The sequence below is a fragment of the Zosterops lateralis genome, assembly GCF_965231275.1.
Source record: "Zosterops lateralis genome assembly, chromosome: 2".
Taxonomy (NCBI): domain Eukaryota; kingdom Metazoa; phylum Chordata; class Aves; order Passeriformes; family Zosteropidae; genus Zosterops; species Zosterops lateralis.
The window spans coordinates 5,332,613-5,360,049 of record NC_139763.1 but is presented as its reverse complement, the minus strand read 5'-3'; the positions used below and the strand labels follow the sequence as shown (position 1 = coordinate 5,360,049).

The window sequence follows — 27,437 nt, the reverse complement described above, 5'->3', positions numbered from 1 at the left end:
CAGTTCATGCTTTTTAATGATTTTTTACTGGATATTTTTATAACCCACCTGTATTGGGAGCTACCTGAAACCACCACAATTAGAAACAGGCAATTCCATGTCCTTGCTGGCTGCCAGGATCAAGGAGCAGGCAGTGAAAATCTGTCACTACCAACACATCTTCCACTTCCCTCAAAGTGAGAACAGGAACAAAGGCATCTGTCTGAAAATAATAACACTTTATTTGATTTTTTTTGTGTGTGTGTTTGTGTGTGTGTGTGTTACATTATCATAAATGTTCTCTAGTCTCAGAAAACAAAGCCCTAAGTCTGGAAAATAATGCACATACAAATCTCTTCTTACAGGTATTAAGTATACAGAAATATACAAAGATTTCTCTATTACTGTAATATATCATCAGAATGCCCCACATCCCACATTTTTACTCAGGTCCACTGTACCAGGAAGCGTAAACTACAAAGGTAACAAGCAACCTGAAAAAGACATGGTTTGTATAATATAATTACATTATATGTATGTGTATATATATATCTACAACAGTGCAAATATATCACAGCGTGCAGGCAGCAATAGTCTCTAGAGAAGCAGAATAAAATTGATTCGTAGTAATGCAAATGCATTACAGAAACAAGAGACAACAATGACATATTAGATATTCAGAATATGCACACTTTAGCACGCTGATTTAAAATCATACCTTGCATTGACTCTTGCTTTGAAAAACAAAAGAACCGAATGTTAAATTAATTCAGTAACAGGTTCAAGGGCAGAATCTCACAGTAAGGTCAGCTCACTCAGATAAGGTGTCTGATAAATCTTTACTGACACAGGTAAAGGCTTGGCTCCACTGCAGGACTTGTTATCTTCTCCTTTTAAGATACTTCGTCTCAAATTTAATTTTCTTTTGCCATAATTTAAGAGAGTTTTTCCCATTTTTTTTTTAAATTGGTCAACAACTAATTCACATTTGTAAAGGTTAGTGTAATTATCTCAGAGGCCAGGAAAGCTGGTATCTGGAAGTAACAGAAAGGAGTTTGTGTAATGATTACCCTAAATGGGCCACTAAAATAAGCTACAACGGGGTCAGGAAAAAAGACATCACAGATGCCACTGAAATAGAAAACCCCATCAACCTTTAAAAGTAGAACTTCCATGTTGGCTTGCAATCTGCTTAAAAAGACCTTTTTGAATTTTTTTTTTTTATTTCTTGAAAGAGTAAAGCACACCCAGAGATGCTGCACATTGGGGTTTTGGTAGCTCCAAGGAGTCTCAAAGTCCTCCCTCCACCTTTAACCATCCTGCACTCTTCCCAAGCAGCTCATTTTCACACCCCATGTGGACAACAGCCATGAATATCCAGAAAAAAGGGACATAAGCAATTGATGGCATGGGCTGAGCTGCATGGAAGCCCCCAGAAAAAAAAACAACACCAAAAAAACAAGAACAAAAACAACCCAGCAAAAGCTGGATGTGTCTTGAAGGCACAGCCAGTGCAGAGAATGCAGGCTGAGCCATGGCCGTGTTTTGTGCCCAAGGAAACACATCCTGACAGGTCACTCTTTGTTTTACAGTGCTGGCAACAGGTCTCAAAAGAAGTCTAAATCTCTTAAAGAAAGGTTCTGCAGCTGACAACTGCATAAAAATATAATTTGTCATTAAGATTTCAAAATAACAAAAAGACTGAAGCTAAATTTTGTGCTCTACAGTACAATTACTCCTTCAGAAACTCTACCTGAAATATGTACAGAAACAGAAATAAAGCATCAAACAGAATTAAAATGAAACTTGCCATGTTTTCAGGCTCAGCCTGAAACTTTTAGACATGTAATGTGAAGAGTGATATGAGGGCTGACAAAAATCCCTCAGTGGGATACACCACAACAATTTCTTGATGTATTGTGGGAACAGGCATTTAAGAGGAGGGCAGTAGGAGTTGATCCCTGGAAATGCCACTGCCCCTGTTCACTAATGGCAGAGCTCCTGATTAACTCCAGTGGCACTCAGCAGTTAATTTATGCACTCACCAGAGCTGTGTGGCACTGCAGTGATCAGCCTGTGACAAGCTGTCACAGAGGACATGACACGGTGTCATTTTCTGCCTACTTCTAGTTCCCAACAGCTTTTCACATGATCATTCCTTATAAATGGATCTCCACACAGAAATTCCTGAGCCCTGTGGGGCTGTTCTAGCAGGAAACAAAGGATGGCATCCAGTGAAGGATGGAGACTCTCCTTAGTGCTGTATTTACAGAAATATCTTTTATTGTCTTTTACAGCAGTAGCCAGATTAAGTTCTAGCTGGGCTTTGGCCCTTCTAATTTCTCCTTGCACAGCCTCACAACATCTTTGTGGTCCTGCTGGGTTTCCTGCCCCTTCTTCCAAAGGTCATACACCCAGTTTTGTTCCCTGAGTTCCAGCCAAAGCTCTCTGCTCAGCCAGGCCAGCCCGTCTCCCCCTCTGGCTAATCCTTTGGCACATGGGGATGGATGGTCTGTTCCTGCTGTGCCTTTAGGATTTCCTGCTTAAGGATCTCTGTGTCTTCTTAGAACTCTTTGACCTTCAGGGCTGCCTCCCAAGGGACTCTGTCAACCAGATCCCTAAAAAAACAGAGCCTGTTCTCTGGAAATCTAAGGTGGCAGTTCTGCTGCCACTCCTCCATCTCCCAAGGAACCAAAACCTCTCATTTCACATTCACTGTGCCCAAGAGGATCTCCAACCATCACATCCCCCACCAGCCCTTCTCTGCTCACAAACAGGTCGAGTGGGGCATCATCACTGCGTGGTTCCCTCACCAGCTGTGTCAGGAATTACCTCCCACACCCCCCAGGAACTTCCTGGCCTGTTTTCCTCTCTGCTGTGTTGTATTTCCAGTAGATATTTGGCAAGTTGAAGTCTCCTACAGGGCACTGATAACAAGATTTCCCATGGAACATTTCATCTGCCTCTTCATCATGGCTGGGTGGTCTGTGACAGACTCTCACCAGGATGCTTGGTTGGCCTTCCCCCTGATTCTAAGAATCCCAAAATCCACCCAACACTGTGTAAATAGGTCAGGTAGCATCTCCTCTGTGAAGATCACTGGGGTGGCACAGGTCAGTGTGCACCACACTTCCCTGCAGGAACAAGTGTTTAATAAAACATTCCTTTGTGCTGAGAACACAGAGCTTGACACAAAAGTGTGGATGGAACTGTCAGTCACCTGAGACATCCAGTTCTTGGACTCCGGTTCATTATCTCCCACTTACATAACCAGCTCTCCCTGTTTCATGTGCACATATTCCTCTATTTTAATGAAAATACTTTGTGCTCTAAATTCTAAGAGCTGAAGAAAGTTTCAGCACCAGTCCTCTTCCACTCCCTGTGATCTGTAACAATGGAATCTTCTCCATTTCTGAAGAGTAGAATCTGCTGTCCAAATATTTTATTTAATTGTAAATAATAATGCTTCAAGTTGTTTTTAAAAATCTTCAGGGTTTTTCAGACTATATGCAAGTTTCCACGAAGAAAAACAAGAAAAAAAGTATGAAGGACCTAAAGTCTTAACTAATGCACACAGTCACCAAAGCAACATCTCAAAACAACTCAGAATAGAGCAAGGAGGCCAACAGGACACTAAAGTCTTCCTGCAATCCCAACAAAAATCATACATTCAGTTTTCAAGTGACCTTCAGAAACCTTTAGCCTCTTACACAACTTTTAGCCAGGCTGTGACTGGTTCAAATGGTAACAGTGGCACTGATTTTAAAGGGTTTATGGCTCTTTATATTATGGCTATAAAATCAAGGATTTGAAAATTGAGGATTTGAAGCCTTCAGAATCTTGCTGGCCTTATTATTCTTCCAAGAATAATATAATAATATATTCTTCCAAGCCTCCAGAGCTTCACAAAGTGCTGCTCAACCCAACAGCACCTGCGTGCTCAGCCCATTAACCTGGGAATGTGTTTTATACCAACTTGTTAGGATTTATCTTCACATAAAGAGGAAAAAAAGCCAACCTGAGACTACATTAAAAATCTTTGCAGTAGATGAAAACATAATTGGGATGGGATTTAGATGCTTCTGTCCCACAGCAGTGACAAAAGAGAGATCATTAGTTAATTTGTGAGCTCGGGAGGGAAAATAATTATTATCTCATCTATGTGTATCACTGAGTTTCCAGAGAATAACTTCTCTACTGGGATACTACAGTCTGAGACAATTCCTTAGAATAGTAACCTCCAGCTAAATGCTGCCAGCAGAAGGCTGGAAAAAGTGTATCTACCAAAAAAAAAAAAAAAAAAGAGTGACAAAAAATATTCCCAGAGCAGGAATTTTCTCAGGAACACCCATGGAGGACCAGATTTTTGGCTACCATAACACAATACAGAGTTACAGTGCAGAAGGACATGCTGGAGGCTAAAAACATAAAATAAGACAGTCTAAAAACAGAGGATCAGGCACAGATAACAAGACAGTATCCAAGGAATTCATACAGCTAAACTGGTCTAGATGGGAGAGAACAGCATCCTGCAAGATTCCAGCATGGAAATGGCAGCAAAGTTACCTCGTTTGCAACACTGCAAGGGATTGTCAGGGTGGTATTTGGTAAATACTGTTGGTAAAGACAAAACATGAACCCTGAAGGTATTCAGTGCCAGGGATGTCACTCTTTGACCTCAGCTTGGACCAGAAGTCTCCAACCCAAGAGTAATTTGGCAGATCTGGTCCTTTGTCTGCTTGCAAAAAAAAAGTGTTTGAACTGCCTGTAATATTCACAAATACTTTGAGAATCTTGGAATAATCAAGGCACGTTGTGCTGAAGGGATTTTCAGCTTGTGCCTTGTTTAAGAACTGCTCACAGCTATGAGTATTATTTAGAATAGCTCAAACTCTTAATTTCTCAAACCTGACAGCCATATATTATGCCTGGAAAACCTGCAGAGCTGTACAAAAGCTTTCTGAGAAAAAAACAGCAACAAAAATTATGCAAAGCGGCTGTGCAAGGAGTTTGCTTTTTCTTCAACAGTAAAGACTGATTTTGCTTTCACAGGTAAACCTTATTTCCAGGGAAAGTTCAGCTAGCCTTCCTAAAATATGTGATTTGACTTAAAGCTTTCCGGACCACAGGCTTGGTTCAGATGTCCTGAGTTTAACAGATACAAGCAGTCTGTGTCTGTATTGGTAAATCAAACAGAGCCTGGGCATGGGCCAGGAAAACTGGGAAACAATTTTCTCTCCCGCTAAATGGCAGAGCTGCAGCCCAGCACAGCCAGAGCTTTTCCAGACAGTGTTTGGGTTGTGTGAAAGTCAGTTCAGGGGTCATTCCTATTAGCCCCAGCTGTTTGAGGACTAAGAGAGTCCTCAGTGGCACTATTTATTTCTCTAGGATACACATAGCCACAGAGACTTGGAAAAGTTTGTGAATTTTTGACTGCTGGGGGGCAGAAGATGCACCAGGTGCCTCTTAGCTACCCTGCTGCCATGAGCTGTTGGGCTCCTCAAGGGTTTGCTGACACTGAGCTGCCTCCAGCCTGCAAGACTTCCATGATGGGAATAATGCATTTACAGAAGGTGCAGGGGGCTCTGGGACACCAAGATAAATTCACAGTCATGGCAGAAGGCTGTGGTGCAATTTGCACCAAAGCTCACCAAGGTGTCCCACATCAGTATGGGGGGTTCACTTTGGGTTGAATTTCCAAACCCATCAAAATCAGTGACAAAATTCACATTTCAGCTTGGAACCAGAAATTCCCCCTGCCAAATTTACAGAGGTGAGATAGCCCAAAATGACAGCTTCATTGGTGTTCACATCAATTCTCATGTTGTGCACGAGATGAGAACAAAACTGCCTGGCATAATTAGACCTGCAGCGTGACATGGACATTTGTGTGTGTTTTTGGAGAGTCCTACACAGAGTGTGTTGCAGATATAATGAACACCTCTGGATGAGGCAGTCAAAGGTATTTTAACACAGCAGCCCAAGTTTTGATCTGTGGACAGCTCTTGCACTCCTTTAACAATCATTTTAGGGACAGATCCTGCTTGCACAATTCAATTGAAAATGAGCCTTTGAGTGCTTTGATTTTTTTTCAGTGGCAGGAGGTAGATCAAACAGATAATGAACAGAGTTAGTATCCCAAAATATCACAAATACTAAGGATTTAAAGACATTGCAAAATAATATTTTCTTCAACCATTCAGTGACAGCTTGACCATGTCTAACTGCATGTGCTATCCAGTGCTGCTTCCAAATGGGACAGGTTTAGTGCAGGTTCAGAATCTGCCTTTTCCTCCTGTTATTACAGTTTTCAGATATGAGACCAGCTCGACAAGTAAAGCACCAGAATTCTAAATTCAGACAGAAACAAAAATAATTCCTTGAATCACTTTAGGTTTCTTTTAAAAAAGTATCCGTATTAAAAAGATATCTTTACCTTATTAATACATTTACAGACTTTTAGCCAGAAGGGGTAGTTCCGTGGAAAAGAATTGCAAAATAATACATAGAAAACTGCAAAGATGAAATTTAAAAAGATGAGAGAATCCTATTTTCTTTGCATTTCCTCGTTTTGCATCTCACTACCTTGTCAGCTAGAGATGACATTACACTATTCTGGCCACCAGGATCCTGGTGACTTTATCCCAAAACTGGTTTTCATAAGGAAAGCTCCTGCAGCCAGGTGCCTTGTTACAGTTACACTGCCTCGGCATTGATATCCTGTGGTGTAAAAATTCCCTTCTAGTTCTTCTTCCTAGTTAAAGCTAGAAAGTGTAATGAAAATGTGACCCAACCCAACTGGACTGATTGGCTCAACACTGGATGTCCACTATCCCATTGTGGCTCTCCATGGGCTCGGTCAGGACAAGCATCTGGCTGGGCACTGGGGGACCAGCCTGCCACAGTGAGACAATGTCAAGTGCCCTCTATTGCATCTCTAAAGTTCTCCTACTGCGTTGGTTCAGCTGCTCCTCCTTTACCTCTCCGCTCGGATTTTGTATCTGAGGACGAAATAGGCAATCAGGCGCAGGGAGAAGAAGAAAATCCCGAGGACGATGAAGTCCAGGTAAAGTTTGGCATTTTCTACATCCAGTTCTTTCAGGATGGCCTCTGATTTTTGAAAGTGGCAGGTGTCATCTTTGTCACAATGCAGGTCTTCTCGGTCCAGGCCGTAGATGGAGAGGATGACTCCTTCGAACCCGTATCTGGGAAGGAGAAGGAGGGATTACAAAGAAAATCCTGATGATCTGGTTAGAAGGGCAGCACAATCCCTGTGAGAGCTCAGCAGAAACGCTGAGGGGTTCAATACTGTTCTGACACATCTGTCTTGGGGCACAGTTCTATCCCTGCTGCAATCAGGCACGTCATGTGTCAAGGGCATTTTACATAAGAGGGAACAAGGGCAGGAGTTTTGCCTTTAACTGCTTCCAGCTAGTGCACAGTGCAATTTCTCCAAAAGAAAAATGTTAAATCAGAAAACAGCATAATTTCAGCTCATTTTCTGAAATTCCCCATTTAAAAGTGACATCATTATTTTGCTGCTTTTTTTCTTAAAACAAACAACAGGGATACAATTGTGGCTCAAAGTCAGAAATATGTTAAAACCAGCATCAATCTAGAATTTCCCTTCTCCTTCCCTCTGTACACTAACAGTTTCACTGATAACGTCCCCAGGATCTGCTTTTGCAAGGTGATAAACCATCATGGATCTTACGCATATGAAAGCTCCCTCTGGCTTCAGGAGACCCCACATGTGCCAGACAATGGTTTAAGGCCTCACCTTGAATTCTAAGTATTAATTCAGGGGGTGCTGTCTTATTATGTTTGACATGAATCTGTGGAGGACCTCACTTAGCAACGAAGTGGATTTTTTTTTTGCCTGGGATTTCTCATTAGTAGTGCAGCTTGGGCAGGGTGGGGAAATGAGGAATGGAAAAAATTCCTCTCTCCTAATCTCAGCTATAAACATTCCAGTGTCTAGTCTAAACTATCCCTGCACAGGTCTCCTGGTGGGAATTGTCCCATCCTAAGACAGCTGTGTCAGGCACAGACAGCACATAAGGTGCCTATGGATCTTAAAGCAGCAGTTTAAATTAGAAGTGACACAAATCCTGTGCCTCTTGTAGCAGTGCTACTGCAAAACTTAAAAACAGACCTTTAGCCAACAAACCTATCTAGGATACAGCAGTAGATTATACAACATTTTCTTCCAAAATGAGGTGCCGGCATCAATTTCTCAGCTGGTGATGTCCCTATTATTTTCATAAATCCACAATTGCAAACTCCAGGAAAATGTTCATGCTGTGCAATCCCACTGAATTCAAAGGGACTGACACAGATTTGGGGCCAGTAGCCTGTTCCTATTTATTTCACAACACCACAACTTAAAATGCAGTGAGATAATGTGGTTTACATCACATGTATGAGTATGTTTATACTCTAAAAGAACATGCTGTGAGCAGCCTCTTTGGCACCCAAAATAACCAAGCAACTGAGCAGGCAAAGGCAAACAAACAGCATTTCCAGATGGGAGAGGGAAGGCCTCCCCAGCAGTACCTGACATAGGAAATGTAGGACATCCACTGGAGGTATGTTGGGATGGTATCAAAGCTGACAAAAAACCCAGAGAACAGAAGGACTGGGATGGCAGTAACTGGGCCCACAAAAGTTGCCACCTGTGAAGAGAAGGAACAATAGAGCGTCTCTTGTCAAAAAAGACAGAGAAAAAGTAAAACTTAACTTGCTGTTCTCTTACTCTCAGGAATAATTCTACTCCCCCAAATTATCATAGTTTGAAATACTAGAAAATTGCTGATTTTTTTCTTTTTTTCTTGTGAGGGGAAGAGCAGAAGCACAGGGATCATGCAGTAAGGCTATACTGGTCTCCACAGAGAGAGAATGAAGTGTTCTACTGCAGAAATCTTGACAGCATCAATGCATATTGGTTGAGCATCAATGCATATTGAGGTCAGAATCATCTGTTCTGCTGTGGAATGGTCACCTCAGCACATCTCCTGCCAGGAGTTGCATGGCCAGCTTCCAGTCATGCCAACAGCTGCCACTCTCCCTCCCTTTCCAGAAATTTGGGGTTTGGGCAAGCCTTTTCCCACTTATCCTTCTACAGCTTTTTTGGATGTGCATGGAAAAACCTTCTCCTGAGAGCTACTGTGGAAAATTTCCAGTTTGTGGGGATGCAGAAACACATCAATCCTGCAGTTTCCAGGAGCTGCTCAGTCTGGGATGAGCAGCGAGTAACAACTGACCCACTTCAGGTGGGGCAGAAACCTCAGAGCCTCACCCCCAAGGCATGTCTGTGCTCTGACGCGAGTGGGGAACATCAGGAGCTCTACTACAGCAAGAAACTTCCTGCCTGTCATGATTCCTTGGGAAGGCAGACCTGGAACAGAGACTGAACAGAGCTGGAGAATAAAGTAGATATTTATTGAAAGGCCTTTAAGGATACACCTTGGGCAGGACAAGAGCCTGGCCAGGGCTATATCCAAGGTGGACCCAAAATGGTCACAAAATGGATTACTGGTCACAAGGTCTCACACTTTTATAAGTTTTGGTCCATTTGCATATTGGAGTTTAATTGTCCAATTACAGCTCCAGGCTGTGAAGTTTCATCCTTCTTGTTTTCTCTCTTCAGTCCACAGCTTTTTATGCTTTTGGTCTAAAAGCTGTACTCAATGTTCTTGGTCTTCATCATGAAAAAGAATTTGTTTTGTTTCCCTACTCTGTGAAAAGAGCTGACTAACACTTAACATGAGGCTCAGTTCTACACACCTGGGCAGCACAGAACCTGAAAAACATGAAACCTAAAACTGAAGGCATCAGTCACCTCTCAACAAACATCCTGGGGACACAGCAGCGGTGACAGGGAGCAGAGTTAGGATTCAGACAGAGCTCCTGTGAGACCACAAAACACCACCAAGTACCTGGAGGGATGTGGAGGCTGCACCTATGAGCAGCCCCAGGGACTGAGCCACCAGGGATGTCATGGTGCCCAGGGCAGCGAAGAGGACGAAGCGCAGCGCGTCCGAGGGCTGGGAAGTCATCCAGTACACGATGCTGCAGTAAGCCACAGGGAACATGATCTGCAAGGACAGGCACTGGGAGTTAGCCCCTGGCAGCCAGGGGCTGTCCCTCTGCTCTTCTGAGTAAGACAGAAACATGGGGGGGTTCTAATCAATGCACAGCTCTCAGCTTTCCCATTACGTTGACAGGCATGTGATTCCTGTCTTTCTGCTTTCTACATTTGAAAACAGATTCCACTCCCATCCCTTCACAATTCCCCTCCTGCAAATAAGCAAAGCTGGTTACTTGTTTATTAAAGAATGTTGGGTGAGGTCTCAGCACTCTCAAGGTGCTTCTGATTCATCCCTGAAGCTTCACCAGACACCAGACACCACACTTTCCCCACTATTCCAATGCATAAAATACCAGTACTAATCTTCTTGGCAAGTGGGCTTGTCATTCATGAACTTCAATGGTTCTGTTTTATTGGAGAGTAGAGCATGTACCTGAAAAGGAACATCAGCCATGGTTTTGGCGAGGTAATATGCTTTCAGGCTGTACCAGTAGTTCAGATGCTCTCTGAGAAACACTCCCATCTCAAGGGGAACTGCAAAGAACACAGATTATTCAATTAAGATTGGCAGGGTGCAATACTACTGCACATAAAAACAACACAGTTCATCCATATCTAATCCTGCAGTGCTGCAGTCCCAGGGACTGGGACTGGAACTCTCAGGTATTTGACAAAGCAGCAAAAGCTTCAGTGATTTGTAATGAAATCTTAGAGATCAGCCCCTAGACCTGCTCATTGCTGAAACTAAGGACCAGTCTACTCAGGTGAGCTGAACCTCTCTGAAAGAGGATTTTTCAATTAGAAGTGGTGTCAAAACTTAAAGAACTTGGTTATTCCTTTTTGGTCCAACGGGGAATCCAAAGTAGCAGCACTCCAAAAGCAAGTATGAAACAGTCCATTCTGCAGGAGTTTGCTTCTGACACCACACAAATAAGCTGATTTTAAGCAGGAGTCATAACTTGGAAGCCCCAGAGAAATTATTCCATCCTCCCTAAGCCCAACCACAAGGTCAGGGGCGTGGCTGAGATGCACTGGGATAAGGAGAAATTCCAGTCCAGGACTGTAGCACTGAACAACACTGGGAAAACTGGGGAGGGAGAAGTGCCACTGTCTAAGCCTCTTTCTGCTTGCACAGCAGTGCTGCTGTGGGTGCAGGATTTAACCCCCCTACCTGTCTTAGGAGTAGAATCACAAGGCAAATGCTGTCTTACACAAAACCAGACACATCCCAAGAGCCTCCCAGCCCCCTGCCTGGTGCTCACAGGTGAGGACGGTTGGCATGAGCGCAGCAAACATGAGGAACAGCATGGAAAAAAAGAGGAATCCCGAGTTGCTGAGGACCTTCTTGGCTTCATTGCCAATGCCCAAGTAGAGCAACCCAATGAGCAGCCCGATGCCAATGTGGGAGGTGATCCGCAGGTGTGTCAGGACCTGTGAGAGGCAAGGAGTGGCACTGATCAGAAAGTCTCAAAAACAGTGACAGTGTGGCTGAAATCAGAATGATTGCAGGAAAAGAGCCCTTATGTCCAGAAAAGCTTATCTAGAAATCATTGAATGGTTTGGGTTGCAAAGGGCCTTAAAGGTCACTGAGTTCCAATGCCCCGGCATGAGAAATGTTAATTTCCTACTGGGTAAGAAAAAATTATGAGCTTCCCACAGAAATTTCTTCCAGGTAACACAGGCAGGAGCTGCAAATGCTGCAACCTGAAATCTCACTCTCTGACAATATCATGGAGCCACTGGCTCTTATTCACCAGGGGAACAAGACTTTCTGACTAAAAGATAAATTTCCCCAGAGCAGAAGAGAAGCAGAAAAGGCATTTCAGGCTTGTATAGACCAAAGTAACTTCATCAGGAATAAATTAGCTTTCTGTGACTTCTCTGCAACATGGCATTCCCTCAAGAGGGTTGGAAGAACAAAAGAAATAATAACACTGGGAACAAATGCAAGAGTCAAGCAGGAAAAAAAAAATTTAAAAACAACATTGTCCTTCAATCTATGCATCAGCAAATCAGTAACAGTTTCTCCTGATCTTAATTCATTAACTTAATTAATCCTTGTTGACAAATGGACTTATAAAAAGCAGGAAGGGAGAACAAGTTATGGCAAAGAAACAAACTTTTAATCTACAGATTTTCCATTTCCAAAAATGAAGACTTTAAGCAGTAACTTTACATCACGCTGAAATTATTATCTCTGCCATCCTGAATTTTCTGGAAAACCTAATTTTGTGACACAGCACTACAACTTCCCACTCACTTTTCAGCAGGATTAATAACTGTATAAGGGACCTGCCAGCACAGAGGGGATTTAAACTTTGGGTTTTTAGGACAGTTCTGAGTGCTGTGTAGAAAGCTGTCATTCACAATGAAGGTGGTAAAGTTAACAGCAAGACTCAAAGATCAGCCTCTTCTCTTTGAAATTGTGTGATAATTCATGGGTGTGCTGCTGGACAGGACCTTTGAGGTTTATCACACTGCCTCACACCCAGCTCTGAACAGAGCTTTAGGCTACAAAAGTTATTACAAAGCCATTCTTACCGAGTCCCTCATGATGGTGAGGAAAGTTCTTTTGAAGAGGATGCAGAACTGGGTTAGGCAGCTGGCAGAGAAGCTGTGGCAGCCTTCTGTGGAGGAGGAGTCCTGCAAAAAAACACACCACAGAATAAACTCCTTCCTCTGCAGTATCTGGCTTGGTTTTCATTCACAAAACCCACTCACATCAGCTGAGTGTGCCCGGAGCCTCCTCCACTGACCCAGGATTTAAATCCCCTCCCTCCCCCTGCAGCCCCGGGGACTGAGATGCACAAAATACCTCTTCAGAGGGCCGGTGCCACAGGAAGGGGTTCAGCTCGTTCTCCCCAGCCACGTCTCTCTTGTAGTCAGTGTCACAAATCCTCTCCCTCACAGCCCTGACCAGGCGGCTGTTCTGGTCCCCGTATTCACCAGAGGCCACTTCCATCACTGCAAAAACAGGAGGTTTTTCAGTCACTGCTTTGCAAAGGTTTCAGTCACTGCTCTGCTGAACCAGCTGCAAGCCTTCTTATTAAACCCCCTGATGCTTCAGCGCTGACAAAATCAGATTTTTTTTATTTATTTTTTGTTAATAGTACAGGCTTTGAAATGCCACGTGCAAATTTGTATCTGTATAAACAACATTTAAATGCATCTTTCCGTAAATCTTTGGAGAGATCTCTTCATACTGGAAGTTAAGTGAACTAGTTCAGAGAAAAGACAGTGAGTAGAGGTAATAAAAAATTACTAAAGTCTATTTTTTGTAGCACTTTCATTTTTTTTTCAATTAGGAAACACTGAAAAAAACCTCAATGCTCTAACCTGTACAATACCACAGTGGTATTGCTCAAGATAAAAAGAAAACAAGCAGAATTCTGGAGCCACTTTAAAAAGCCACTAATATTAGTTTCTATGAAACACTAAAGAATATGCTTTATATTTCATTTCCTGAACCTGGACTTCTAACACAGAGAAATATTCACTAAATCATACCACTAGATGGCATTCAAATTACTTAGGGAAAAAGAAATCTGATTAATTTTATTTTCAATTTTTGCTCATATATGGACAAAGCACATAAGGATATATGTACAGAAGTTTAAATCACACCATGGTGTGATCCCTTTACCCTGAAGGTGATGATAAAACACAAAATAAACTATTCAAGCTATCCTTACCAAAATCTGCTGGGTTGTGGTAGGTTGGACAATTCAGCCCCAAATCTCTCAAGTAGGGGACGAGGTTTGTTACCTTCCCACGGTAAATGCACTGACCTTGACTTAGAACATAGAGCTGGAAAACAAGAAGAAAAAAAAAAATAGAAGAAAAAAAAATAAGAGAAAATATGAAATAGTATCAAACTATTTGAACCTGTTGCCCCATAACATCTCCTTGTCCCTATGGAGGAACACCTTGGGAAGATCTGTCACCACTTGAAATTAACTTTTCATGGAATTACAACTAACGGAAAATTTAATGACACGAGTTTGAATTCTGCACACACTGCCTGCAGGACTCCAAATAGATTAACACAGAAACACACTAATTCCAGCCTTTGGCACATGCCTAAAATAGGCAAGGAGCTGGAGAGCCAAGCCATCTAATTTCCACACATTATGGATATTTTGGGCTGGGAGACGAGGCTGGTGAAGGCAGGGATGGAAGGAGAGCTGGGGCAGCACAGCAACAGCAAACAGCTCCATCACTCTCACTTTTAGCCACAATATTGACTTTAAATAAATCTCTCTGCCAGACTGGCAATCTGCAAGAGTTTGCTCACCTGTGGTGGTGGAGGTTTTCTCTCAGCTCTCACAGGACTAATCTAAATCCTCTAACAAGACTAAAATACATTTTTATCTAATCTAAACACACATGGTCCACATGCCATTGTTAGCTTGGAGAAAAGCTCTCCAGCTGACTTAATTTCAATGAATTCTCAATACTAAATTTTGATTATTATTATTTCATGTGAATTAACTCTTCTCAATCTACACCTGTGTATCTAGGATGAGAAGATATGCTTGCAACACTGCGGACATTGACACTGCAGCTCTCCTGCTTTTTATATTGCTCTGATTTACTTCAGTGACAGCTCTGTGCACAGGAGCAGTGTTGGGTGAAGGCATGAAAATCACTAGTGCAATAATTATGATTTCACAAACTTAACAGCAAGGTTCTTCACAAACATTATAAATAAAGGAAACAGGCAGAGTAGATTGAAAAAAAACATAATTAAAATATATATATTGCTGTAATGAATTTAATTTCTTTATATGATTTGTAGCCATCAACTAGATGGCTCAATCATGTTTTTTGATTAGAGAGTGTAGCCTTGAAAGCATAACCACCCTAAATTACACATGCAGAGGAAGTTTGAGAGCAATACCTGATCAAAGAGCTCAAACAGTTTTGCACTGGGCTGGTGAATTGTGCAGATGATGGACCTGCCACCCTGGGCCAAAGCTTTCATCAGAGAGACCACCTGAAAACATGATGCACTATCCAAGCCACTGGGAAAAAAAACCAAACAAGTTTGTTATCCACAGGCACCACTCAAAACCAGCACACGCATTTGCTACTTGCTCTCCCATTATTATCCTTTTACAGTTTCATTTTATCATATGCCAACCTTATGCTTGTATTTCTCCATCAGGCTTTTAATTAAGTTGGAAGCATGCCTGAGGATGAAAAAAAAATATTCTCAAAGCTGCCTTAAGGGACTTCTGCATTTGAAGGCTGCAGATTTAAATGCTCCCAACTTTAATGAATAGATACATATTCATAGCTTTCTCAGCCTCCTCCCAGACTGATCACACTCATTACCAAAAGTCACATTTTAAAATGTTTATATTCAAGCTGTCTTTGCTTGAAAAATAAAGTCCATGCCACAATATTTTCCTCTCTCTTTTCCTTCCTCCTGTAGTTTGTGTCTGCTTTAAATATTATTTACAGCCCCACAGTCCAGCAGTTGCAGCAGTGACCCAAGGCACCAAGAACCCAGATCAAATTATTTCTAGGCCTTACTCAGTGCTTGCAGGCAACTCAAAATGAACCTTTTTTCCAAAGATTTAGAGGTGAATAACTTTTCTGTAGCTCTGTTCTGTTGGAAGCCTGGGCACTGAGAATTTTAGACTTTCTGTGCTAACAGGGAATGATCCCCAAGCAAACACTGCATTTGACCTGAGGCCATGGAAAAGGCTTCCAAAATTGAGTGACAGCACTGGGATTGTGGGTGTGGAGTTGGAATAGAAGTGTGTGATATCACAGGGTGGAAAACTTAGAGTTTAAGGTTTTAGAATATAGTAATATATATAAAGCAAGATGGAGGATTTAGGGCAGAGGCTGAGTCCTTCTTTTTCACCTTCTTCTTCATGGGTTTGGTGATACTTTGTAATTGGGTAGAAAAGTTGGCACTGCAGACCATGGGTGGTTGTTTATAAGTTAAAAATAAAAATAATTTAGGCGTCATCTCACAATTGGGCAATTTGTGCTTAAAAGACCTTGGAAAGAGCTAGAGACAGAGCCACTTTTCACTCTGTTAGCCAGAACTCACAACTTGTGAGACTGTAACATAGGTAAGAATTAAAAAACATCTGAATCCAAACACAAAATCTTCAGCTCCCGAGCATTAATCCCATCTCTAACAGAAGAAAAGAAGATAACAAACCCACACTGTTCTACTATGCAAAACCCTATTTGTCTGTCTTTAAGTTTTTGGCCTTGAAGTACCTGGTTGGTTCATCGAAGAACATGACAGGAGGGTTGTTCACCAGCTCCAAAGCAATGGCAAGACGCTTCCTCTGGCCTCCAGAGAGGCTCCCAGTCCTGGTGTTGGCACAATTCAGCAAACCCAGGGCTGTCAGGATCTCCTTCACCTGCAGGGAACAGGATATTCCACGTTGTTGGAACATGAAAAAACCTCCAGCCTCTTCACCGATTTTCGTGGAGGTTGCAAGCCAACTCACGGCTTTGTTTCATCATTCACACACTTAAAGCCTTTTTCCATCTAATGTGGCATTTATGAGACTCAGCATTAACAGGCCACCACTCACTGCTTTGTCCCAAATTCTGCTTGTTTGTCCCACATGACCTCACTCAGTAAAGAGGTGAGAAAAAGAGTGGAAATAAGTTCTTCTATAGCTGGGTATTTATGGATATGGCACTGACATCAGAAGAGCTGTGCAGTGTGTGAGGGGCTCTTACACAGTGAAACCAAGAGGTTTCTTTCAATAGAACTCTGGGGTTGTCTCTGCAAGGGACTCTGTAACAAAACCCAGTGGTTTCTGTAGAGCAGTGACCTGCTTTATCTCATCTGTTCTCCACAGACTCCTCTTTCAAGTGCAGCCATTGATTTCAAGTGTTTTCATTCCACTCAGAGTCAATTCAGTTGTCACAGGTACTCTCAGATGTTTGGGATTTCCTCAAGGCACAGCCTCAGGAAGGGCACAGCTCATCCCAGGGGTTTTGGAGCAAAAGGAGAACAATCCCAGGCAATATGATTTTTTTCTGTTTCAGTGACTGTAGACCTGGTCTGGTAGCCCTTCGTAAGGGAAGTGGCTCTTTGGCCTCAGTAAAAGCATGGACACAAAAATGAGTGAATCCATGAGCTACATTGCTCATACAATTAACAAACTCCACCACTTCAAAGGTAAAAAGCAGCCCAGACATTTAATATTTCACTGAAGTTTAGGAAACAGAGCCCGCTATTCTTCAAAGTACCAAATGCTTGGATGGAGAGAGTTTTCCAGAAAGAATGTCTGACCCAGTGAAAATTGGTGAGATCAAGCAGCCTGACCCTTTGCTTGTCCTGATTTGGATTTCCAGGAGTTCCCTCTCCCAGGAAAAGGGAGGAAAAAAAAACCAACAAAAAACACTAAGCCTTGTTTCTCAGAGAAAAAAGCCCAACTACCTCATTCCCTTCATCTCTGGGAAGGGTAAACAGGACTCAGGCAGCACAAGCAAGGAAAACTAGAAACGTAAACTGTGGTTCACTGGAGGATTTTCACTTGTCCCTGCTTTAAACAAGAGTCTGCAATCCTGCTAGCACAAGCCTATAAATTCATAACATTTATCTGTGATAAACATTTACACTCCAGTTTACAACAATAAAATGAATTATCTTCTCCTGCACAGGCCAGTTAACACTAACCAGAAAATTCTTCTAGTATGTGTTGAATAAACACAGCACAGTTTTTAACTCAAAGAGCTGCTTGTAATTACAGTGACAGTGTGAACAAGTGAATTAACTTGCTTGGCCTAACTTCACTAAAGTGTAAATGAACTAAGGTTTCCAAAGTACAACTCAGTTAACAGCTGTTTCTATATACATTTATTTTCCAATAAAAAAACAACCTTTTTTTTACTAAACATAAGCTGATAGAGTACTCTAAGTTTCCCTTTCTGATTTTCAAGGATTCTTTGGAGTCTGAAGAAATGCCAATTGCTCCAGTTTTCTTTTTTTTTCCCAAAAATATTCCAATTTGGAAATAAACACAGGCAAAGGACAGTCACAGAATCAGCTGCTCTACCTAAGAAGCTGCCACAGTTTTCACATTTCAGGAGAAGTTGTGCTTTTCCCCATGGATGGGTTAGAGGAGCACAGCTCCTAGTGCACGTCCAGCTGGGTGATTCATCTCACCCCACATGAGATGCCTGCGCCCTCAGACATGCACATAGAAGAACCTGAGGTGCTAAGGTGTATTTTTGCAGGAATCCTGCAAAAAACCTGTGAAAACTTATTTCAGTAAATCTTTTACAATTTTCCATTCTCCTACTGAGAGTAGCTCTCATGGAGACTGCAGTGAACATTCCCTCCTAGTGACACATGTCAGCCCAGAGGTTATGATTTATTCTGTCATCACAAGTCCAGTGCAGTTCAGTATTAGATAAAAAAAGTTTGCCTTACAGAGTTCACTTCTTGGCACCCCCCAAATTCTACTTTGATGGGCAGTGGACATACCATTTCCCTCCTCCCTTCATCTTTCTCTTGAAGTTTCAGATGAGCAGACACCTGGAATGCAAAACAATGGAAGTTGATTTTGAACTGCTCTGAAGCACAACCACCACTTAGAGCAGATGTCTCTGGCACAACACTCCAAAGTACCACTTCAACAACTTCATTCAACCCAGTCAGAAAAGCTGGACTTGAACTGAAACGTTCCAGTCACGAGCATCACATTTTTCTGTGCAGTAAATAACTGAGTCTAATCTGATTTATGCAAAGCACCTGACAAAAAGAGTATTAGGAAAAAAAAAAAAAAAAAAAAAAAAAAAAAAAAAGGCCACTCTGCAAGTCAAAGAGCTTTACAGGAAGATGGGGGAGTGACATATTTTGCACATCCAAAAACTTCCCAGGCAATGCTAGAAACACAGTTTATTTGTGCTTCATTCACCTTGTAAGAATAACAGAACTCTGTCATTCTCCAGGATGCAAACAAGTGAGCACAGAAATAAATAACCTTGTGAAAGATGTCATCTGCTGTCCTGAGAGGCAGCTCCACAACACATCATGATTAACCTTTATTAAAAGCAATTAAACTGTTAAGTAATTATTTTTTGTCAGAGCCTTGATTGATTAATTTTAGACAGCAGCTATAATCTGGGCCTAATTCTGCAAAAGTGATCCCATGGGATTCTGATGAAAACACTCAAGTAAACAAAAGAGAAGAAAAACTTCTGCACAGAAAAGAGTCTTTGCAGAAAATTAGCCACATCAAAACTGGAGTGATTTCTTCTGGCCTTAAAATTTGTGAATTGATCTGGCACAGTGTGAGCAACCTAAGCCTTATTTTGATGACAATTTCTGAGAAAAATGGGCTCATTTCTCAAGCTGAGCTACATACACTTCCAAACTAACGGTCAAGTTGGCAATTCATAGATCTCCTGATGTGATGCAGAACAATGAGAAGAATTTACATTGCCTGTACATCTTGGACTTACTCTGTTCCTGGCTTTTTCCCCATGAAGAAATGAAAGAGATTTTATGAAATGCCTTTATTTTCAAAAAGGCACAAAAGAGTAGAAGAGGCAGAGAGATCACACTGAAGTGTAAACAACAATTTTCAGTCAGAACATGAAAGATGGGGAGAAAGAGAGAGAGAGATGAGGTTACTCATCCACCACCCAAGCAAACAGATGGTCTCTACAAAAGCTCATTTGTGAAGAATTTTGGGTTTTATTCTCTAAGAGATCTAAGGAGCAGACACTTAGATCTCCTTCCAAATCATAATGCTGGGAACAAAGTGGAAATTATAAAGCCAAAGAACTCCTAGAAGGATGAGCCTGAAATGGAATTCAAGGCACCATCAAATTCCAAGAACTTTCACTGAGCAGGATCAGACAGGGACAACATCTTGTGCCACTGCCAGGAGTAAATCCAAGGGCACAACACGAACCACTTTCCATCTTCTCCTGCTCAGATAAATTAGAGCAAGAAACAGAGCTCACCATCATGGCCTCCTGGACAGTGAGGTGGGGAAGGAGCATGTCATCCTGCATGATGTAGCAGGAGACTTTGCGGAAGGAGCGCAGGTCGCGGGGCTGCCCGTTGATGAGGATTTCTCCTTTCATCCCCGTCTCTCTGAAACCAGACAACAAAACAACCAGAGGTCAGGCTTGCCTTCCCTTGTGCTGCCTCATGGCTGAGCACGTGGCAGTTAGGCACTTATTGCCACTGTGAAATAAATTTGATAGGCTGGACAGAAATGAAATTATTTCCTGATTACGCTTTCTTTTGTATAAAGCTTCATGCCACGATGGCAAAAATTTTACTCAAAATGTATATAAATGTCTGAAAAAATACCAAGAAATTAAAGTTGGGGTTTTTTTCAGGTTTCTGTATCCTGTTCCTTATGCTCCAAATGACAACAAGACAGAGACACTCTGTATACATAATAAAAGATGAAGCACCGTCACTGCATTTTGGTGGAGAAGACATCAACATTATGAAGCAGTGACTAAAAAGAGTAGATTTTTCAAGTGTTTATGTGATTTCAAAAACATCACAAACATAAGACACTGAGTCAGATTTGTTACACAGCCAAAAAAGGAGATTTTCTTTATATCTGTGGTTTTTGGAGTTTAAATTTGCTTCTTATTTTTGGATCAGACCTGTTTAAGAGATAAATCCCAAGTGATCAAAACAGAACATAGAGGAAAAAAAGATAAGAAATAAGAATCTAATTCAAAAATCTTTGAAGTGTCTGTTTTTTGACAAACTCAAGGCTAAAATTTCTTCTGCTGTTGCCTCCAAGGATCCCTCAGGCTTGGTGATCTTATCTTAGCTTGGGATTTTCATTGGTACTGACCTGTATCCTGCCAGAATATTCATAAGCGTTGACTTCCCAGCTCCTGAAGGTCCCATGATTGCAACGAGTTCTCCACTGCTGAACTTCCCTGAAATTCCTTTCAACAGGGTCTTATAACCTGGAAGAAGAAAGGAAAGTTCACTGAACCCTCAATCACATCTGGGGAGCAATGAAAAGTTCATTTCTGCTGAATATTGATGACAAACAGGCTTTGTTAACAGCTACCTCCTGAGAGGTTGATGCCAGTATCAGTAACTATCAAAAATAACCATCAAAAAGCCAAATTGTGAGTGGGAGCAGCGGCTTCCTGCTACGACACAAATGGGATTACAGGGTCTCACACTCTTGGCTCACTGCAGGGTGGTTTTTGAACAGGGCTGTGAAGCCTTGCTGCCATTCTCTAAGTGTCCTCTCAGGGTATTTTACCATGATGCTGTGAAAATATCCAATGCTCCACAGCTAACAGTCTAGGACCAGGCTGCCCTCCAATCACTGCAGTTTCAGTGCCGAAATTCTGCCCTCTCACTAAAATAGCAACTTCTTAGAGAGGGCAATAGCCGAGATCTCAAAGACCTTTGGCTTTTTCCATAAAAGAAGTGGAAAAAATGCCTTGTATGACAAGAAACTCATCAAAAGGAGATACACAAACTTCTTCATTCTCCTGCCACAAGAACTCTCTTACCAGAGGAACTCTAAAGGCTTTTCCAGACAGAGAGACTGACCACAAAACCTGCAAAAACAATTTCCAGGGGAACACTTATTCCAGATTAAGAATATGCAGGGTTTTTTTCTCATTTAGATTAATCCATTTTAAATCTTCATGCCACTATAATACGTTCTAGAGTGACAACACCACCTCCTTCAAGCATTTCAACTTATTTCTGGGTTAATTATCTTTGCCAGTAAACCTTTATTAAAAGCCTTAACTCCATGTTACTCTAAGTGTAAGCAAACTGTGCTCCAATGAGAATATGAGAATTCCAGATTTGGACCAGTTGCATCCACCTTGCCCTGCAGAATTTCCATGTAAAGGCATAAAAACTGTGTAAGGAAGATGGAGAGAACCCTGACCAGCATTTATATTTAAATTTTTCAGGATTCCTTTTTTTTTTTTTTTTTTCTTGTTTACTTTATTTTAATTACCAGTGCTTCTAGCTAAAGCTTTTAATAATTAAAAAAATGCTAATTAAAGTGTCAAAACCCAATCTCATGTGTTGACAATGTTTATGTGGTTCAATTAAAACCAAAACAGAAGGGTGGAAAATCCATTTATATGCAAAGTCAGGATTTGGCAATCCATTTTGCCACACTGGTGGGTATGCAGGCAGAATGTACATTGCACATGTAAACTCTCCTAGACCTCTGATCATCAGCACCAGCTGTAGCTGGAACATGGAAATGCTGTAAAAAAATATCACATTGTCATTGTGATTTTTTGGAAATTTTTTTTGGAGCATTTGCAAGTTCCTAGAAAAAAGAATTGTGGGCTATCTTCTGATTTCTCTTTCTTCCTAACTTATTTGCTTTCATCTCCACTTAATCTCTTTATATTTTCTTCTTGTCACCATTCTCAATTCACACTCCTCCTATGCCACAAGAGAGCAAACTTTGCACCAAAAACATTGTCCTGCTGCTGTGGGGTCTCCCAAATCCACAGCAAATCCTCTTCCCCGAGCACACTCCAGCCCAGTGGAATGCAGTAGCCACAAAACCTCTCTAGAAATACCTGATCCCACTGTTTTTATGGCAGATGCCCTAGAAAATGTAACTGACTAAATGGATCAAAATAACCTTTTTCTTGAGTGCTTTTTTTTTTTTTTTTTTTTTTTTTTTTTTTTTTTTTTTTTTTTAACAGGCCAGTTATTCTTCGCTATAAATCCTGCCCTGGACCTAAAGCAAACAACTTGTTCGGAAGCCACGAGGTAGCAAGGGAATGGAAACAGCAGAGTATCCACATTGCCTATTTATGGTGCAAGTCCTGAAAAGGAAGGCAAGGACAATCTATCAAAAGGAACAGTGACTTTGGAGAGAGAAATCCATGGCACTCCCACAAGGTCAACCAGCTTGTCCTTCACTCCAATGCCACCACCCACAGCAGCATCTGAAGGGAAATCAGGAACAATCAGGCCTTTCAGACATGGCAATATTCAATAAACAGGATCTGCAGGGACAAAGTCCTTCATTCTACCTCTTCAGTGGAATGAGAACCAGCTCCCTCCCAATCCTGTTAAACCTGCAAGGGGCTCAAATGTTAGAATGTACCTCCAATTGTCTGCATGATGCACCAGGCAGTAAATATTGCACAAACTCATGAGGGAGGATAAAAAATGCATACTGCCATCAACAAGGGACATGCAGACTAAAATACAGACTCAGCAGCTGCAAACATGGGGTAACATAGATATCATTACCTAAAACTGAAACCTTTCCTCTCCCTACGTATGACTGTGAGATTTAGCATTACACACATTAAAGTCACTTTTCCAGAGTTTCACAAATGATGATTGGTTTACCTTTAACTGCAGTATCTTCCCCCTCATGACCTGCCATGTACTTCTGTCCCTCTGATGGAGTTTTCCATTATTAAGTATCCTGCACACAATGCTAAATCAGAGCAGGACTCATCACAGAGACACAGAACCAGCTTGGAAAATACCTCCAAGACCATGAAGTCCAAGCTTTGACTGATCACCACCCTGTCAACCAGCCCAGAGCACTGAATCCCACATCCAGCCATTCCTTCAACACCTCCAGGGATGGGGGCTCCACCCTGGGCAGCCCCTTCCATTGCTTGACCACTCTTACCATGAAGAAATTCTTCCTGAAATTCTCATTGCAAGTCATTTGCAATACAGTAGAGAAATATGCTTTAAGAAGAAATAAAAAGCCCTCAAACTATGAATATTAGATTAGGATCCTAATCACTGGCATTTTAAGTTGCTACAAACTCAAACCCGTCTCTTCCTTTGACTGGAAGAGCATAATAAGCTTTTCCATTACAAAGGTTAATTTAGCAAACCCACACAAAAAGATTTGACACTGTGGCAGTTGTGTGGTGCCCCAGTATAATCCTTTATGAGGAATTAAAGTCCCCTAAGCAACCACAGTCTTCCCTTTCAGAATATTGAGGCTAATCTTCAACTGAATCAGTTGACCTAAAAATTCTATACCAGGCCACAGGTCTTTCACGAGAAACAGATTATGCATTTGTTGGGGATTGTGTTCTCACACTGCAGGGCCTGTTTCCCACCCATCTGCCATATATCAGGAATTCCTCGCTGTGGGAATTCTGGAAACCTGGATTTGGGATTTTAGCACATAGTAATGTGTGTGAGTCAAGATGGAGGGTTTTGGGTGTTGTCTAAGTCCTTCTTCTTCACTTTCTTCTTCCTTCTTCTTCATGGGTTTGGGTGGTTTTCTGTAACTGGGTGAAAAACCAGAAGTGTAACACCTCACTATCTTCAACTCCAGCCCACCTTGTTCTCCTCCATCCCTGAAGCAAGGAGTTTGGACATGGCAGAGTTTAATAGAAGGCTGAGCCTCAAAGCCAACTCACCCCAGGGTGGATGCACATCTTGGGCCACGCAGTTCCAGCACCACAGCAGCTCTCCCCTGTCGGTTTTCTTGTCTTCTTTTCTTCTTTGTGTTAGAGCCAGGATTAATACACCAGAGTCGTGGTTGCATGTTCAGATCAGTGTTTATTATTTCTTATCTATATTACAGCCTCACAAGTTGTGGGCTCTAACTAGCAACTTAGAAAACAGAGGTAAAATGGAGTACCTCTCTATCTGTACAAAGTCTTTTCAAGGACAATCTGTCCAATTGGAAATGCTACTTGAATTATTTTTACTTTAAACCCAGTAACTTGAAGACTGCAATGCAGACTTTACTAATCAATTGCAGAAAACCACCCAAACTCATGAAGAAGAAGGAAGAAGAAGGTGAAGAACAACTTAAACAATACCCAAAATCCTTCATCTTGGTCTATATATCACTATATACTAAAATACACTATATATCACTATATACTAAAATGCTAAGTTTTTCACCCTGTGAGATCACACAGTATTATTCAAACTACACACCCAAAACCCCAGTGCTGTCACTCAACTTTGGAAGTCTGTTTCATGGACTCATGTCAAATGCAGTGCTTGCTTGAGGATCAGTGTCTTTTAGAACAGAAAGCCTGAAATTTTCAGCCTCCAGAGTTCTGACACTCTCCCTTTGGGCTTGACTTACATCAAGAACAAGTTTAGCACTGTGACTTTCTCATTTTTCACTCCTCCTAAAACGGTTTCAATTTCCAATGGAAATCAGCGTGGATCTTTCAGTTTTCTTATGTCCCCTCCCAAAGTTACTTTGACACAACCTTTAAAAATATATATTTAGGGGCTGGTACCCGTGGGATTTTAATATCAATTTTCAAGAACTACTTAAAATACAAATTTGACATTAACACACCATCACGAACCAGAACAACCCCTCAGCAAACTCCTCAGCCCAAGCCCCTACAAAGAGAACACAGCAGAAACAAATCAAAACTGAAAGAGAAAATTCTAGTGATACCAAACTTTTTGGTCCCAATCTCACCCCACATTACATTCCGGAGTTCAAATGCTTCTCCTGAGAAGCAGAAGGTCTTTTGTTTTCCCATGTCAGGATTTGTCATGAAATCAAACATGAGGCACTGTTTGACCAGATTTTGACAATATTTGACCAGATTCACAGCTGAACCACCTGCCTGGCCTGGCCAGACCCTCATTCCAGAGGTGGAATTCCCTCCCTGTCTGGCAGCAGCACAGAGCTCACAAAAGCCTCTTTTTCAATGAATGGTCAGAGGTGACCTCGTGTCTCTGATGAAGATACTAAGGGAGATCTCCTTGCTTAAGTCAATAAAATTTTTACTACTGGAATCAGCAATTGAGAAAACACGTTGATGGTTTTATCTGTTTCCTCGTGGATTTTACAGGGATTTATAGGGAGGTATTGTTTGACCATTCCCATAGAAATTATGATTAATCCGGAAAGAAGCAAGCCATCCATCCTCTCCTCATCCTTGGGGTAGGGGCAATGCTTCAGGATGTGTGGGAATCAGCACCAATTAAAACATAACCAAAACCCACTCCTACCTAACAGTGAATTTCCTCAGGTAAATACCACCTCTAAGTTTTTTGACTGAAGTGCTTCATTCATTTGCATTTCATCACCAGTAGTCCTCATTTCTTACTCAGAGAAATGTCACACAGACTCCTAGAAGGTTCCAGGTGTTGTAACCTATTTCTGCCTCCACCAGTAGACACCAAGACCCCGTCTCAGGTCCCAGGTGAGCACAGCAGGCTTTCCCTGCTCGCTGCAATTAGAGCAGGGTTTGCCCTTCCCAATGTATCTGAGCTCCTCTGAAGGCAGGAAATCACTGCTGGTGCCCTGCAAGTGCCACTGGCCTGAAACTGCTCAAAGGTTTCTCAGGGCATTTACTGAACTAAAAGGTGACACAGGAAATTTCAGCTCAAGCAGTGCGAGTTTGGCAAAGCTCAAAACAACCGGAGACTGAGCCACAAAGAAATCAGTGTTTGGCACTTAAAAATCAAAACCAGGGACATCATTACCTGCTCTTTCCACACTCCCTGCCAGGCAGAAATGAAGCATTCCTTTATTAAAAATCAAATAATTGTACAAAGACTCTATTTCTGCATCTTTTTGTGGTGCTTTTTTTTCAGATAGGATGTATTCCTGCTGAGAAATATCCAGCTGGAAATACAGAAGACATTTCTGTCTTCTGTATTTCTTACTCCTTTATTCCTGTATTCAGCTCCTGTATTCCTTTACTTTAATGCTTTCAACAGGAAACACACTTTTTAAAGGATGCAGTTTAAATTTCAATCCATAAATTTGTTCTCTTACTATACTACCAGCAAAATTGTTTCTTAAATCATGACAAGAAACCACAGCAATTTCTTGGCACTGTATACTGACCCATTAAAGAATCCCCACTGTATTTTCCTATTCTAAAGCTTATAGGCTCAAGCCTCGCCTCACCTCACCTCCTCTTATATCAATTTAAAAATCCCCAAACTTTTGCAGGGAATTCTCCAGGACAAAACTGAAATAAGGGGGCCAAGCTGTCACATCTTTCCCCTTGAGACAGGAGTAAGGAATCCTCCTTTGAAGGAAAAACACTCCTAGAAAATTCATGATTTTGCTGCTGCCCCTGGGATCCACCAGTCACACCTCGATGGCCAAAGGCCATTCCCTGGACTGTGAACTGCACAACAACTGCACAAGTAAGGGAAAACCAGGATAACTCGGTCCTGTGTCACACTGAAGGGAGAGTTAGTGACTTATGGCTGGGAGAAGGACCTTGCAAAGTCCTCCCAGATGTCAGAAACATCCTCAGGTGACCTGTCAGGCATTTCATTTGGAGACTCTTCAGGTTTCTATCAGAAGACTGAACAGGTGGGAAATGCTGGCAGAAACTCTACAGAGAAGCCCAAGATGAGAAACACACACACAGACAGAGATAACAGCTCAAGGCCAGATTTACATTTGCA

General features: G+C 41.8%; 1 protein-coding gene across 3 annotated transcripts in view; it reads right to left on the bottom strand.

Moving 5' to 3' along the window:
* Positions 1–218: 218 nt before the first annotated feature.
* The window catches only part of ABCG1 (ATP binding cassette subfamily G member 1), a 55,100-nt gene continuing 27,881 nt past the window's right edge, over positions 219–27,437 (bottom strand). For all 3 annotated transcript variants that reach the window (XM_083854401.1, XM_083854402.1, XM_083854400.1), the window contains exons 3-15: positions 20,890–21,007; positions 20,030–20,162; positions 18,543–18,593; positions 16,313–16,458; positions 14,970–15,093; positions 13,762–13,876; positions 12,885–13,033; positions 12,611–12,712; positions 11,332–11,500; positions 10,503–10,603; positions 9,918–10,076; positions 8,536–8,654; positions 219–7,184 (exon numbers count right to left, since the gene is read on the bottom strand). In XM_083854401.1, the coding sequence (XP_083710527.1) occupies positions 6,956–7,184; positions 8,536–8,654; positions 9,918–10,076; positions 10,503–10,603; positions 11,332–11,500; positions 12,611–12,712; positions 12,885–13,033; positions 13,762–13,876; positions 14,970–15,093; positions 16,313–16,458; positions 18,543–18,593; positions 20,030–20,162; positions 20,890–21,007 (1,715 nt within the window). In that variant the 3' untranslated portion in view covers positions 219–6,955. The remainder of the gene's footprint in view (positions 7,185–8,535; positions 8,655–9,917; positions 10,077–10,502; positions 10,604–11,331; positions 11,501–12,610; positions 12,713–12,884; positions 13,034–13,761; positions 13,877–14,969; positions 15,094–16,312; positions 16,459–18,542; positions 18,594–20,029; positions 20,163–20,889; positions 21,008–27,437) is intronic.